The sequence below is a fragment of the Garra rufa genome, chromosome 9 (assembly GCF_049309525.1).
Source record: "Garra rufa chromosome 9, GarRuf1.0, whole genome shotgun sequence".
Taxonomy (NCBI): Eukaryota; Metazoa; Chordata; class Actinopteri; order Cypriniformes; family Cyprinidae; genus Garra; species Garra rufa.
Window position 1 is genome coordinate 13,124,412 of NC_133369.1, and position 15,459 is coordinate 13,139,870.

Here is a 15,459-nt window from a genome sequence, read left to right on the forward strand (position 1 = left end):
GAAGCACATTAAGGTCCTGGAGTGGCCCAGCCAGTCTCCAGACCTTAATCCCATAGAAAATCTGTGGACGGAGCTGAAGGTTCAAGTTGCCAAACGTCAGCCTCAAAACCTTAATGACTTGGAGAGGATCTGCAAAGAGTAGTGGGACAAAATCCCTCCTGAGATGTGTGCAAACCTGGTGGCCAACTACAAGAAATATCTGACCTCCGTGATTGCCAACAAGTCTTTTGCTAAAATTGCGAAGGGGTCAAATACTTATTTCACTCATTAAAATGCAAATCAATTTATAACTTTTTTAAAATGTGTTTTTCTGGATTTTTGTTAATCTGTCAGTAGCCAGTGTTTCGTATGCGTTTGGCCAATCAGTGTACATTTACGTCATTGGTACTTCCTGTAGTACTAGGGTGACCATACATCATTTCCTCCCGGACATGTCCTCTTTTTGGACCTAAAAAAATTAGTCTGACCAGGATTTCTGAATCACCCCAAATGTCTGGGATTCGTCTTTTTTCAGTCACTGTTCATTGTGTGCATTTTTGTATTAAAGCCTTGCACAGTACTGTTTTCTTAACCCTGCAAACATTCTAATATTGAATATAAGTTTTTTCATCAGGGATTTCGACACTATCAATATGCGGAATGACTAAATTGCTTTGGATGCAGCTCGTGTTGGATGTAGGGTTGCCAAATCCTCATTTTTTCATGGAATTGGGATGATTTTAAACTCTTGCGGTGGTTGATTTTCTCCCGTGGGTTAAAGATTTTAAATATATATAGCCGGTGTTTCATATGCAAACTATGCACAACTGTATTTTTATTAGCTATTATTAACAAAGATTATTACATATAATAAATGTATTGTTCATTGTTCGCTCATGTTAGTTAATACATTAAATGTTAACAAATTACATGAATTTTATGTTTTTTTTAATATTTTCTTTAGCTTGACACCCATAGACTTCATTGATTTTCAAATTATTAACGATTTTATTCATATTGTTCTGATGATGAAAGTCATAATGGGTTAGAACGTCATGAGAGTGACTAAACAATGGGTGAACTGTTCCTTTCATTTGAGAGCAAATGAAGCTTTTTGCTCTTGCTTCTTCCAAATTCTTCCAAACCAAATTATCTGCGCTTTATTGTCCAAAGATGTGAGACTAAAACCATATCTAAGTGAAACATAACTTTAATCTGTTAAATTATGAAAAAGCAAACTCTAAGCAGTGCAATTTTCCCTCTGCCGTTTGTAGCTTGCGCTTATGGTGAATCAGCATTGATTCATGGCTTCATATCCGCTCAAAGGCAGTGCATCGTATTCTTCCCATCCTCCAGTGCCTTTGACTTGCTCTTTTAGATGCAGACAAACATGGTAACAAAAGAAAAGCCGCACATGTTCGATGCGGCTGACGACCATTTAAGTCTCTTTGAATGGAATCTAATTTTCCTCAGTCGGCATTGGCTTCTGTTACATCCTCTCGCCAAATTACCGTATACCAAATTAGGCCGAAAACACAACACAAACACAGCACGCACCGTTTCCGTCTCTCTTTTTTTATTCGCTCTTCGTCTTGTTTTTTTTTAAATGTAACAATCCGTGACATCTTCTGTATTGATATTCAAATTAGTACAGAGCTTTGGGTGGACTTAGATGAAATTCACCAGCTATTTATACACGGAGCATATTATATCCAACGCTTTGCTTCACCACCATCCGGGCTTAGCTTGGATTAGCGAGGCGTAAACAAACGCACTAAGGCCTTTGCGCTTTCTCCTCAGATTTTTTTCTCACGTTATCTGAGCTAGCAAACTGCGATGCCGAAAAGATCAAGCAGTTGTTTCATTGTGTTTTATGCATAGGGTGAGAAAGAGATCCCACTTGGGATTCCATATTGTTCTTCTGAAACAAAAAGCATGATGCTCAGTCATGAAACGGATAGCAAAATCTCACTCTGTAATTACCAGACGGCCTTGTTATTTCTATAATAGCTAAAAGCTATAAAGCTTCACTTTCCTTCCTCCCTCATTCTCCCTATCTAAAGGGGTGTTTATCTATCTTCAATATGTGGTGATACTGCAACAGCTGTTTTGGAAGAGTTGGGTAGAGATCCCTTAGTTGGAAGCCTCGCCAGGGTTCCTCGGGTGTCCCTTGAACTGCCCTCTCCCTGCTGGAGGTTTGTTGACCAAGCCTGTGGCCCATTAGCCTCTCAGGTGTGGGTGTTGGATGTTGGGCTTTTTTCCACATCTGTTGGGTCTTTAGGCCACTCCAGTGGTGGGCTGCACACAGAGCTCTGTGTGAGGTAGGAAGGGTCACTTACAAGGTCTGTGTGTCCATGTGGAGAATGCAGATCTTTGGAGATAAATAAAGATGTGGAGCCTATACACAACTGGTACTGGATAAAGTCAAAGTGTCTATCAGCCCTCTCACGCCACAGGAAGTCACCTTCCTTTGCCTCATCTGCCAACCATAATTTGGCAGAAAACCCTTAATACCATCTCCTATTTTGAGGCAAAAGTCCATAGACATGATTCAGTACTGACTAGTGTAAAAATTGTAAATTGTAAACATTTATTTTACACACAAAAAATGTTTTTTAAAAGTTTGAGATTAGTAAGAGTTTTAATGTTTTTAAAGTCTCCATTTAAAGTTCCATGGAGTTTATCAAAAATACAGTAAAAAAGCTAATATTGTGAAATATTATTGCAATTTAAAATAACAGTTTTCTATTTTAATATACTTTAAAATATAGTTTAATTTTGTGATGCAAAGCTGAATTTTCATCAGCCATTACTCCAGTCTTTAGTGTCACATGATCCTTCAGAAATCATTCTAATATACTTATTATCAATGTTGGAAACAGTTGTGCTGCTTAATAATTTTTGGAACCTGTGATACCTTTTTCAGGATTCTTTAATAAATAAAAAGTTGAAAAGAACAGCGTATTATCTAACAATGTAAGTCTTTACTATTACTTTTGATCAATTTGACACATCCTTGCTGAATAAAAGTATTTATTTCTTTCAAAGAAAACAAGAAAGAAAAAATGTACTGACTCCAAAATTTAAACAGTAATGTATATTGTTACAAAAGATTTCTATTATAAATGAATGCCGTTCTTTTTAATGTTTTATTCAACAAAATATCCTGAAAAAAGTAACACAGGTTGCAAACAAATATTAAGCAGCACAACTGTTTCCAACATTGATTATAAATCAGCATGTTAGAATGATTTGTGAAGGATCAGGTACCATTAAAAACTGAAAATTCAGGAATAAATTCTATTTTAAAGTACACCACCTTTTTAAATTGCAAAAATATTTTACAATATTACAGATTTTTTCCGTTACATTTTTCTGTTACATGTTACATTTTTTCTTTTACATTAAATTAAATTTACATTATTATTAAATTACATATAAATTTTACATATTACATTGCATACAAAATTCAGTAATCATATTTAATTAATATCTAATAAATACAAAATGTTTTTTTAACTGTTTATATATATATAGGCTATTTATTTATTTAAATTGTTTATTTATTTTATTTATTACACTGTACACTTCAGTATATCATATTTTATAGACTTGTTTTTTATATTTTATTTTAGTGTGTTGTTACAACTATGGATATATTATTTGCAGAAATGTTATCTTTGTTTGAACATTGCTAATACATGATCAGCATTATTTATTCTTATATTTTCATCAGCAATATATTTTTAGTCTTTTGTCATGAATTTAAAATAAGTTTAGCACTGAATATCATTTCATATCGCAAATTCATTAAGTATTATCCTTCAGGAACTGTATATTGAAATCCTATAATAAAATGTTATTCAGAAAGGCATTACTATTCTGTTTCTTACCGATGTCCCTTCATTTGGATACATTTATGCATGTATTTAGCATACATCTTGCTAGATTCAGTCATGTAGACCACTGATAATTTATCTGTGTTATCATCAAACGTCAGTGAATCACAGCGGCAAGTGGACAGCCACAGAATTTGATTACACCAGCAGCAACTTTGACAGGATTTACATGTATTTGCATAGAGAATGTCATTTTTTGTTGACTTTAACATGTGCAGTGATCTGTGGGGGTTTGTTGGTTTGTGTTTTTGCTCTGCTTGTATTGATGTGGCTTTATCTATTTGACTGTCTGCTCAACGTGAGCTCCAGTCCATCCGTTCGCACGACACATTCTGACTCCGTAGACGATCACAACACAGAAATGTGGAAACACAAAAGCTAGACACCCAAACCCCCGACCCTTGTATCTCTTTTGCTCTTGTTGTGTCTTTCGTCTTTTCCTTGCATCTCCCTCGATCAGTCTCTCTTGACATACTCCAAAGCATGGCTATGAAACACAGGAAGTGAGGGTAACGCTAGTATGTTCCCTCTTGACGATGCGCTTAGAAGTGAAGTTTCTTCTTATTCTCACTCTTGTCTCGCTTTTGCGTGAAATGTCAAAAACAACACCATGCAAGTCTGGAAACAAACAAACAGACAAACAACAGAGAAAAGAGAACACAAAAACACCCCAAAAAAGCTATTTCTGTTCTGTTAAGTCCTTTCTTTCTCCGTCTGATCTTCCGAGGCCGTCTGAGGGAGCGGATCGTGTCTCTGACAGCAAACTTCCTCAGGACCTACAGGGGAAGTCAGAGATGACGTGTTCTACAGAAATGTCATTTCTCTCTTGTAGCCGAGCGTCCTCGGGCTGAGTGACAGTCTGAAGCCGAGAGGCGTCACTGAACTCAGGGTGGCTGAAGGCTTTCTTTATCCCTCCTGCTCTTTTGGCTGGTATGGAGATTAGAAGACATGCTTTCAGAGGCTATACATGCAACACTGCGGCTTGGTAGACGTGTTTGGGACTCTTTGCTGAGAAGACAATAAAAGAGTATCATGAGAGGAAGATGACAGGCTTTGAATTTCTCTCATTATGCATACTGTTGGATGGATTAGTTTACTTGTGTTATTTATTAATGCTATTTGTTGCTAAGGTGTTCTGAGGGGCTTTAAGTTTGTTGCTGTTAATTTCCAGCCCGAGTTCTTAATTAGTCTCAGTTCCCTTTGAAACCACATTAATTTCTGCTTCCTCCCATATTTAAGTGATTTCTAATTTAAGATTTTGTCTTAATTACAATCATTAATTTAAATTAATTAAACAGAAGGAAAAAAGTTTTTTTGAAAAAAACATTAATTAGACTTATATTTTTCTTTTACATTTCATGTATTCTAATTCATACAATGCATTTTCAAAAAATCAGCATCTTTTTTGAATTGTGTATTTTTTCCTGATAAATACCTGAATGTACTTTTTAATGGAAGCCCGTTTCAGCCACCGAATGAAAAATAAAAAAGGTAATTGTGACTTTTTATCTCACAATTCTGACTTTTCTTCTTGCAAGTGTAATTTTCGTCTCAGAACTATGAGATATAAACTCGTAATTGCGAGTTAAAGTCAGAATTGTGAGATATAAACTCAGTTCTGGCTTTTTTTCTCAGAGATGTGAGATATAAACTCACAATTGAAATGCAAGATATAAAATCAGAATTGTTATATAAACTTGCAATTGAGGTGTAAAGTCAGAATTGGAAGATAAAAAGTCAGAATGGACAGAATTGCAAGATATAAGGTCAGAATTGCAATATAAAGTCACCATTCTGACTTTTTTTCTCAGAATTGTAAGATATAAACTTACAATTGTGAGATATAAACTCAATCCTGAATTTTTTTTCTTGGAGTTGTGCGATATAAACGCGCAATTGTGAGATATAAACTCATAATTGCAAGATATAAAGTCAGAATTGCAAGATATAAACTCGTAATTCTGACTTTTTTTTCTTAGAATTGTAAGATATAAACTTACAAATGCGAGTTGTAAAGTCAGAATTATAAATTATAAACGCAATTATGAATTTTTTTCTTAGAGTTGTGCGATATAAACGCAATTGTGAGTAATAAAGTCAAAATTGCAAGATATAAAGTCAGAATTGCAACATATAAGCTCGCAATTCTGACTTTTTATTCTCAGAATTGCAAAGATATCAAGATATGAAGTCAGAACTGCAAAATATAAACTCAAATTTGCTAGTTATAAAGTCAAAATTGTGACTTTTTTTCTCAGAATTGTGACTATAAACTTGCAATTGCGAGGCATAAAGTCAGAATTGCAAGATTTAAACTTAATTCTGACTTTATTTTCAGACTTGTAAGATATAAAGTCAGAATTGCAAGATATAAAGTCAGAATTGTCAAAATTGGAAGATAAAAAGTCAGAATGGACAGAATTGCAAGATATAAGGTCAGAATTGCAATATAAAGTAACCATTCTGACTTTTTTTCTCAGAATTGTAAGATATAAACTTACAATTGTGAGATATAAACTCAATCCTGAATTTTTTTTCTTGGAGTTGTGAGATATAAACTCATAATTGCAAGATATAAAGTCAGAATTGCAAGATATAAACTCGTAATTCTGACTTTTTTTTCTTAGAATTGTAAGATATAAACTTACAAATGCGAGTTGTAAAGTCAGAATTATAAATTATAAACGCAATTATGAATTTTTTTCTTAGAGTTGTGCGATATAAACGCAATTGTGAGTAATAAAGTCAAAATTGCAAGATATAAAGTCAGAATTGCAACATATAAGCTCGCAATTCTGACTTTTTATTCTCAGAATTGCAAAGATATCAAGATATGAAGTCAGAACTGCAAAATATAAACTCAAATTTGCTAGTTATAAAGTCAAAATTGTGACTTTTTTTCTCAGAATTGTGACTATAAACTTGCAATTGCGAGGCATAAAGTCAGAATTGCAAGATTTAAACTTAATTCTGACTTTATTTTCAGACTTGTAAGATATAAAGTCAGAATTGCAAGATATAAAGTCAGAATTGTCAAAATTGGAAGATAAAAAGTCAGAATGGACAGAATTGCAAGATATAAGGTCAGAATTGCAATATAAAGTAACCATTCTGACTTTTTTTCTCAGAATTGTAAGATATAAACTTACAATTGTGAGATATAAACTCAATCCTGAATTTTTTTTCTTGGAGTTGTGAGATATAAACTCATAATTGCAAGATATAAAGTCAGAATTGCAAGATATAAACTCGTAATTCTGACTTTTTTTTCTTAGAATTGTAAGATATAAACTTACAAATGCGAGTTGTAAAGTCAGAATTATAAATTATAAACGCAATTATGAATTTTTTTCTTAGAGTTGTGCGATATAAACGCAATTGTGAGTAATAAAGTCAAAATTGCAAGATATAAAGTCAGAATTGCAACATATAAGCTCGCAATTCTGACTTTTTATTCTCAGAATTGCAAAGATATCAAGATATGTGTCACACCCTCTGCACGTTCCCTCAGCCCCAATCACCACGATCCTCCACCAACCAGCCAATCACCACCACAGCACACCCGTGAACCATCACCAGAATACTAATCACCGTCACCTGCACCGGCAATCACCACACCCTTTATATACCTACCTCTGCCACTCACTCATCGGCTGGTATCAAAGTTGCATGGATGTTTCTCTGTGGATCTTCTCCCCCTCCTGTTGTCTCTCCTGTGCTCCTCGTGGATTCTTCCGATGTTCTCCTGTGCTCCTCGTGGATTGCTCTGATGTTCTCCTGTGATACACGTTAATCGTGTTAAAGGGAAGTGACTATTGCTAACGCTATGATCCTTATGAACTTGAACTCACCTGTTGTGTTTGTTTGAAGATTTGACCACAGAGACCTTATTTCACCCGATTGCACGTGTGTGGTACTGTGCACGTTTGTTAATAAATACCTTGAAAGATACTCACCTTCTCCCTTTGTGTGTGGTCGTGACAGGATACCAGCCCATAAAATATTAACTCACCGCTTCACTCATGGAGGCGAGTGCCGCTATCACCGAAGACACCCCCGATCCATTTGCGGATATGGTAAACGTCCTTCGTCAATCTCTACCTGCTGCTCCAACGACGATTTCCAACACGCCCCTCTCTCGCCCCATGAGTTATTCCGGAGACCCGGGTGGTTGCAATGGTTTCCTCCTGCAAAGTTCCCTCTATATTGAAGCCAACGCACACCAGTTTCCTAACGAAATTTCTAAAATATCTTTTATGATTTCCCTCCTCACTGGACAGGCACTCCAATGGGCAGACGCACTCTGGAATTCACGGAGCGACGCTTTAATCTCCTATAATGCTTTCGTTGCCCACTTCAAGGACGTGTTTGGAGCTGCGCTCACTCCCCTTTCGGTGCACGACGAGCTGATCACTCTGAATCAAGGTGCGTCCAATATCCATGAATACACCCTGCGCTTCCGCTCCCTAGCGGCCACCAGTGGTTGGAACCAAGTAGCTCTCCTAGCAGCCTACCGTAAGGGGCTTAAACCCCAGATCCGCAAGCATATGGTTATTTACGATGACAACGTACCGCTGGAAACCTTTATTAAGAAGGCAGTAGGCATTTCTCAACATCTCTCAGCGTGTCCTTCTACAAAGTCTGTACCCAGCTTCCCTCCACTCCGAACACCGTCACCCCAACGAGACGCGGAGGAGCCTATGATTACTGACTCCTATCGCCTGGATCCTGCGGAGAGGAAACGACGAATTAATAATCATCTGTGCCTATATTGTGGAGAAGCCTCTCACTTCATCAGTGCCTGTCCAGTCCGCCCGCCTCGTCCAATGGTGAGTACCGTATCTATTACTCCGGCCATGTCTCTCTTACCCCATATTACCGCTAAACTAATAGTAAACTCTCGTACTCTCCCCATCTATGTGCTCGTGGATTCCGGAGCGGCTGGCAATTTTGTTTCATCACACTTCATTGCTAAACATCGAATTCCCACCGTTCAAAATGAGGTCACATACCACATAACCACAATCCAAAACTCACCATTGGGCGATGGTAAGATATCTCGCCGGACCAGAAAAGTGACCCTCGTCTCCCAACACAACCACCGGGAACATCTGACCCTCCTAGTACTCCCGCGAGCCAACGTAGATGTCATCCTGGGCAGACCATGGCTCATTAAGCACCAACCCCGCATAGATTGGAGCACAGGAGAGGTCCTGGAGTGGGGCGCAACGTGTGAGGACCACGGCTACCATCCTTCCTCGTCAGATGCAAAGTCTCCATACCGTCCTATCCCTCTGCACGTCACCACCATAGAGAGCCCTGCCACTCAATCCGCCACCACCATTCCCCCCGTCTATCAGTCTTTCACCGATGTCTTCAGCAAGGAACGGGCCACACAACTACCACCGCACCGGCCCTGGGACTGTAGTATCGACCTGCTGCCAGGCGCCAAACTACCCCACGGGAAGATCTACCCCCTCTCACGTCCTGAGCAGGAAGCCATGGAGAATTACATCCAGGAGGCTCTCCAACAGGGGTTCATCAGACCTTCCACGTCCCCAGCAGCATCCAGTTTCTTCTTCGTCCCCAAGAAGGATGGTGGGCTCAGACCTTGCATTGACTACCGGGTGCTCAACGACGCCACGGTGAAATTCGCCTATCCACTTCCTCTAGTGCCAGCTGCCTTGGAGGAACTACGGGAAGCCCGCGTCTTCACCAAACTCGACCTCCGCAGTGCATACAACCTGATCCGTATCCGAGAAGGAGATGAGTGGAAGACCGCCTTCATCACCCCCACCGGTCACTATGAATATCAGGTGATGCCCTATGGCCTGGCTAACAGTCCTTCCGTATTTCAGAATTTCATGAACGAAATCTTCCGCGACTACCTCCATCGATTCGTAATCATCTACATTGACGATATCCTCATTTACTCACGTAACCTAAAGGAACATCAAGACCACGTCCGTCAGGTTCTCCAACGCCTCCGTGAGTACCAACTCTATCTAAAATTAGAAAAATGTGAATTCCATCAGCCCACCATCTCCTTTCTCGGATACGTGATCACTGCGGAGGGAGTTCACATGGAAGCCGGCAAGGTGGACGCAGTGGCCAAGTGGGCGGAGCCCAGGACGGTGAAGGAGCTTCAGCGTTTCTTAGGCTTCGCTAACTTCTACCGACGCTTTATAAAGAACTATAGCCTCCTATCGGCTCCACTCACTTCCCTCTTAAAGGGAGGTCGCCGGGTACTACAGTGGACTCCAGAGGCTCAGCAAGCCTTCGACCGTCTAAAACTAATGTTCACCACCGCTCCCATCCTCAAGCACCCCGACCCTTCAAGGCCCTTCGTGGTGGAGGTAGATGCGGCGGACGTGGGCGTAGGAGCCGTGCTGTCCCAGTGGTCTGATGAACCCCGATCCCTCCACCCGTGTGCGTACTATTCCAAAAAACTTACCCCAGCTGAGCAGAATTATGGAATTGGAGACCGCGAACTGCTGGCCATAAAGCTCGCCCTCGAAGAGTGGCGGCACTGGTTGGAAGGAGCCCAGTTCCCCTTCACCGTAATAACCGACCACAAGAACCTCCAGTACATTCAGAACGCCAAGAGACTAAATGCCCGCCAAGCTCGCTGGTCATTATTCTTTGCCCGATTCAATTTCCACATTACTTACCAACCCGGCCACAAAAACACCAAAGCAGACGCCCTATCACGTATGCACTCACCTGAACCTACCTCTGACGATCCTGATCCAATTCTACCCCCATCTGTCTTTATCGCACCCATACTATGGCAGCTGGATGAAGATATACGGGCCGCCACCTTCGAGGAACCTGCACCACCGGAGCTTCCCCCGGGTCGTGTCTATGTCCCAAGCCGTCTCAGACCCCTTCTGCTGGATAGTACGCACACGTCCCCCGGCTCAGGACATCCTGGCAGCAGGCGAACCCTCTCGCTCCTCCAGCAGAAATATTGGTGGCCCAACATGAGCAGGGAAGTGGAACGGTACGTCCAAGGATGTTCGGTCTGCGCCGTCAACACAACCCCACGCCGCTTACCCGAAGGTAAATTACAACCGTTACCTATTCCCCGCCGACCCTGGACACACTTGGGCATTGACTTCGCCACAGACCTGCCCCCCTCTCAGGGTTACACCACAATTTTAGTGGTAGTCGATCGATTCTCGAAAGCTTGCAAATTAATACCTCTCAAAGGTCTCCCCACAGCACTAGAAACCGCAGAGGCACTATTCCACAATGTATTCCGGAACTTCGGACTCCCAGAAGACATCGTGTCCGATCGGGGACCCCAATTCATTTCCAGGGTCTGGCGGGCCTTCTTCCAACTTCTGGGTACCACAGTCAGCCTGTCATCCGGATATCACCCTCAAACGAACGGGCAGACCGAACGGAAAATACAGGAAATCTCCCGCTACCTTCGGACGTACTGTTCCCAACATCAAAACACCTGGAGCCAGTATCTACCGTGGGCTGAGTATGCGCAAAATTCCCTCCGTCAAACCTCTACTGGTCTAACCCCATTCCAATGCATTCTAGGTTATCAACCAGCTCTGTTTCCATGGACTGGAGAGTCCTCCGAGGTGCCCGCGGTAGATCACTGGTTCCGAGAGAGCGAGAGGGTGTGGGACTCAGCGCACGTCCATCTCCAGCGGGCAGTACGGAGGCATACGGAACATGCCAACCGCCGTAGGTTACCCAACCCAGTTTACCTCCCCGGGGACCAGGTATGGTTGTCCACTCGAGACATACGCCTCCGGCTGCCCAGTAGGAAGCTGAGTCCCCGCTACATAGGGCCCTTCACCGTGCACTCACAGATCAACCCTGTCACCTACCGTCTAAACCTACCTCCACATTACAGAATCGCCCCCTCGTTTCACGTTTCCCTACTCAAGCGCCACACTGAACCCCTGTTCCCTTCCTCCACAGAGTCGGAGTCACCTCCTCCTCCCGACCCGCCAGAGATCCTTGGAGATAACATCTACCAAGTCCAAGAAATCCTAGACTCCCGGCGGCGGAACGGCCAGCTCCAGTACCTAGTGGACTGGGAGGGGTTCGGACCCGAGGAGAGATCGTGGATACCCCGTGACGACATCCTGGACCCGACTCTCCTCGAGGAATTCCACCGCCAACATCCCGAACGCCCAGCTCCCAGAGGTCGTGGTCGTCCCCGTCGCCGTTCTTGGGTGCCAGGAGTCACCCGTGGAGGAGGGGGTGATGTCACACCCTCTGCACGTTCCCTCAGCCCCAATCACCACGATCCTCCACCAACCAGCCAATCACCACCACAGCACACCCGTGAACCATCACCAGAATACTAATCACCGTCACCTGCACCGGCAATCACCACACCCTTTATATACCTACCTCTGCCACTCACTCATCGGCTGGTATCAAAGTTGCATGGATGTTTCTCTGTGGATCTTCTCCCCCTCCTGTTGTCTCTCCTGTGCTCCTCGTGGATTCTTCCGATGTTCTCCTGTGCTCCTCGTGGATTGCTCTGATGTTCTCCTGTGATACACGTTAATCGTGTTAAAGGGAAGTGACTATTGCTAACGCTATGATCCTTATGAACTTGAACTCACCTGTTGTGTTTGTTTGAAGATTTGACCACAGAGACCTTATTTCACCCGATTGCACGTGTGTGGTACTGTGCACGTTTGTTAATAAATACCTTGAAAGATACTCACCTTCTCCCTTTGTGTGTGGTCGTGACAATATGAAGTCAGAACTGCAAAATATAAACTCAAATTTGCTAGTTATAAAGTCAAAATTGTGACTTTTTTTCTCAGAATTGTGACTATAAACTTGCAATTGCGAGGCATAAAGTCAGAATTGCAAGATTTAAACTTAATTCTGACTTTATTTTCAGACTTGTAAGATATAAAGTCAGAATTGCAAGATATAAAGTCAGAATTGTCAAAATTGCAAGATATAAAGTCAGAATTGCAACATATAAGCTTGCAATTCTGACTTTATGCCTCGCTATTGTAAGTTTATATGAATTTATTCTCAGAATTGCAAGATATAAAGTCAGAACTGCGAGATATAAACTCAAATTTGCTAGTTGTAATGTCAGAATTGTGACTATAAACTTGCAATTGCGAGTTATAAAGTCAGAATCGCAAGATTTAAACATAATTCTGACTTTTTTTCAGACTTGTAAGATATAAAGTCAGAATTGTCAGAATTGCAAGATATAAAGTCAGAATTGCAAGATATAAAGTCAGAATTGATATAAACGTGCATATAATATATATAAACTGACTTTTTTCTTGGAATTGTGAGATATACACTTGCAATTGCAAGTTATAAATTCAGAATTGGAAGATATAAAATACTTTTTTCTCAGAAATGCAAGTTTGTATGTATCATATTATTTTCTATAAATTGTGGGACATAAAACTCATTTTTTTTCTCAGAATTGTGAGTAATAAAGTCTAATTCTGAGTGGAAAAATAAGTGATAATATTTTTTTTTTTATTGCAAGTTTATAATTTCAAATTCTGGCTTAATAACTCGCGATAGTTTAAAAGAAAACATGAATTTCAAGAAAAAAATATAAAGTCACAATTTTTTTTTTTATATTGGCAGAAATGGGCTTCCATACTTTTTGTAGATAGACTTACATTGTTATTTTCTGTATTATAATGTATAAAATGCATAACAAAAAAATGAACTTTTTGTAAGTAGACTTGCATTGTTATTTTAGATGTTGTAATGCATAAAATGCAAATAAAGAAATCCAGACTAAATAAGTGAAGAAGTGCTTTTGCTTTGTGATGCATCTCTTTATGAACTCAAAACATATTTGTGTGTTTTTCTTTCTCTGTAGGTGATGAATGGTACCTGTGCCGGCTGACTCTGACTCTCCCCAACCTGTCCGATCTGCAGTGGGCCATGTTCCCCTACCCTTACCTGGCAGCTGTGGGCCCTGACACCGGTGCTGGCTCTGTGGTCTACAAGCTCGTGGCTCGAAGTGGTGACGGCTCAATGGGAACAGCTCACTTCCTTTTAGTTGATGGTGAGTTTGATGAGCGGACTCTTCGACCATTGGAAAACTGTCAATACAACATCCTGCCAGTTAAAACACTGGCCCACTTTAGATGAAAAAAGAATTAGACTGATGTCTCACGTGTAGACATCGACACATGATCAATCATTTTAACCTCTTAAAACTGAAATGGTTTAGCTGACACGCATTCAACTCAGGTATGAGAGAAATTCAAAGACTTAGAGAGAGTTTTGTTAAGTTTTCTTCAAAGTTTGCCATGAAACATGCTTTTATTTGGAATCAATGGCAATGACGTGCCTTTTTCATTGGTTAACACTGTAATGGAAATAGCATAAAGCACTAAGCCACTAATGTTATCCATGCCGTTTCCATAGCTATTCACTCGTGCTGAAGTGATTTCATTTAGTGCACAGCGACCAACAAAGGTTAAATGAATCTGAGGCATGCTTCACACACTGTGGAATTCAGTCTAATTAGTCAGAAGCAAACAGACTAAATGTGATTTAAACATATAACTCTATATGTGTGCGTTGGGATAGGTGTGCCGTACTGCTTTTATTGTACCTCCAGGACATCTTCAGAAACATCATAACCTCTCATAATGGCTAGTCATTCATCATCTGATATGTTGTGACATTACAAAATTACTTCTCTGGTCCATAAGGATTTAGACTCTGCTATAAATATTCTGTCTCTGGTGATATTACACTCAGATGTTTATAAACTCTGTCTTTCGGTGCCGTTGCCTACAGCGTTCTTCCTCCAAGTTTTTGATGTGTCTTTTAGTTGAATGTCATTCATTGTCAGTTAGACTAGATGTGCAGTTGCAGAATGAATTACTAGATCATTCATTTCACACTTTTTAATTATGTGAGGAGAGCTTGTAAGGACAGAATCAAGCATGATTCTGGATCAGAACCAGCTGCAGAAAGGGCGAGGCGGAGCGGGTGCAGCTGGGAGATCTGCTCCGCCTCAGCAGCTGTGTTCTTCATCCACCTCCTCTTCCTCCGCTCCCAAATAACGACATGCTCAAGGGGACAGCGGTTAAAATGAGCTCTTGTCTTGCTATTGTCCTGAAGGAGGAACGGAGGGGAGCATATTGCTCCTCACACACACACAGATGCACTGAACCACAGCTGGCAGAAGGGTCCCTCACTCTTAATGTGTGTAAAAAGACTCCAAGGCTTTTGTGACTTTGTCTTTGTAATGTTCTTGCACTTTGAGCTGAACTTTTGAAGAGTTGCTCTTTTATTATGTGATTATAAACAACTGCCACATCACAGATGATTGGCTACATTCCAAATGCCACAAGTCACAAATTACTGTTAATGTATATATTCATATTTTGAATTAGTTCTTATTTGTATCTTGTTATTACAAGTGTTTCAATTATTAAATTTAAAACTTTAGCTTTTCTTTGAGTTCAACCTTTTGAATTTTTTAAAGTTTTTTTATCTAATATTTTATCTATTTTTTTATTTTATTGGATCTTACGTTTACATGTAATTTAGCAGACACTTTTATCCAAAGTGACTTGAGGACAATGAGGAA

The 15,459-nt window shown here is 40.5% G+C and overlaps 1 protein-coding gene across 1 annotated transcript in view; it reads left to right on the top strand.

Moving 5' to 3' along the window:
- The window catches only part of LOC141343156 (neural-cadherin), a 156,564-nt gene that overhangs the window by 65,098 nt on the left and 76,007 nt on the right, over window positions 1–15,459 (top strand). Inside the window, exon 2 of the mRNA XM_073847757.1 lies at window positions 13,729–13,917. Within this exon, the coding sequence (XP_073703858.1) occupies window positions 13,729–13,917 (189 nt within the window). The remainder of the gene's footprint in view (window positions 1–13,728; window positions 13,918–15,459) is intronic.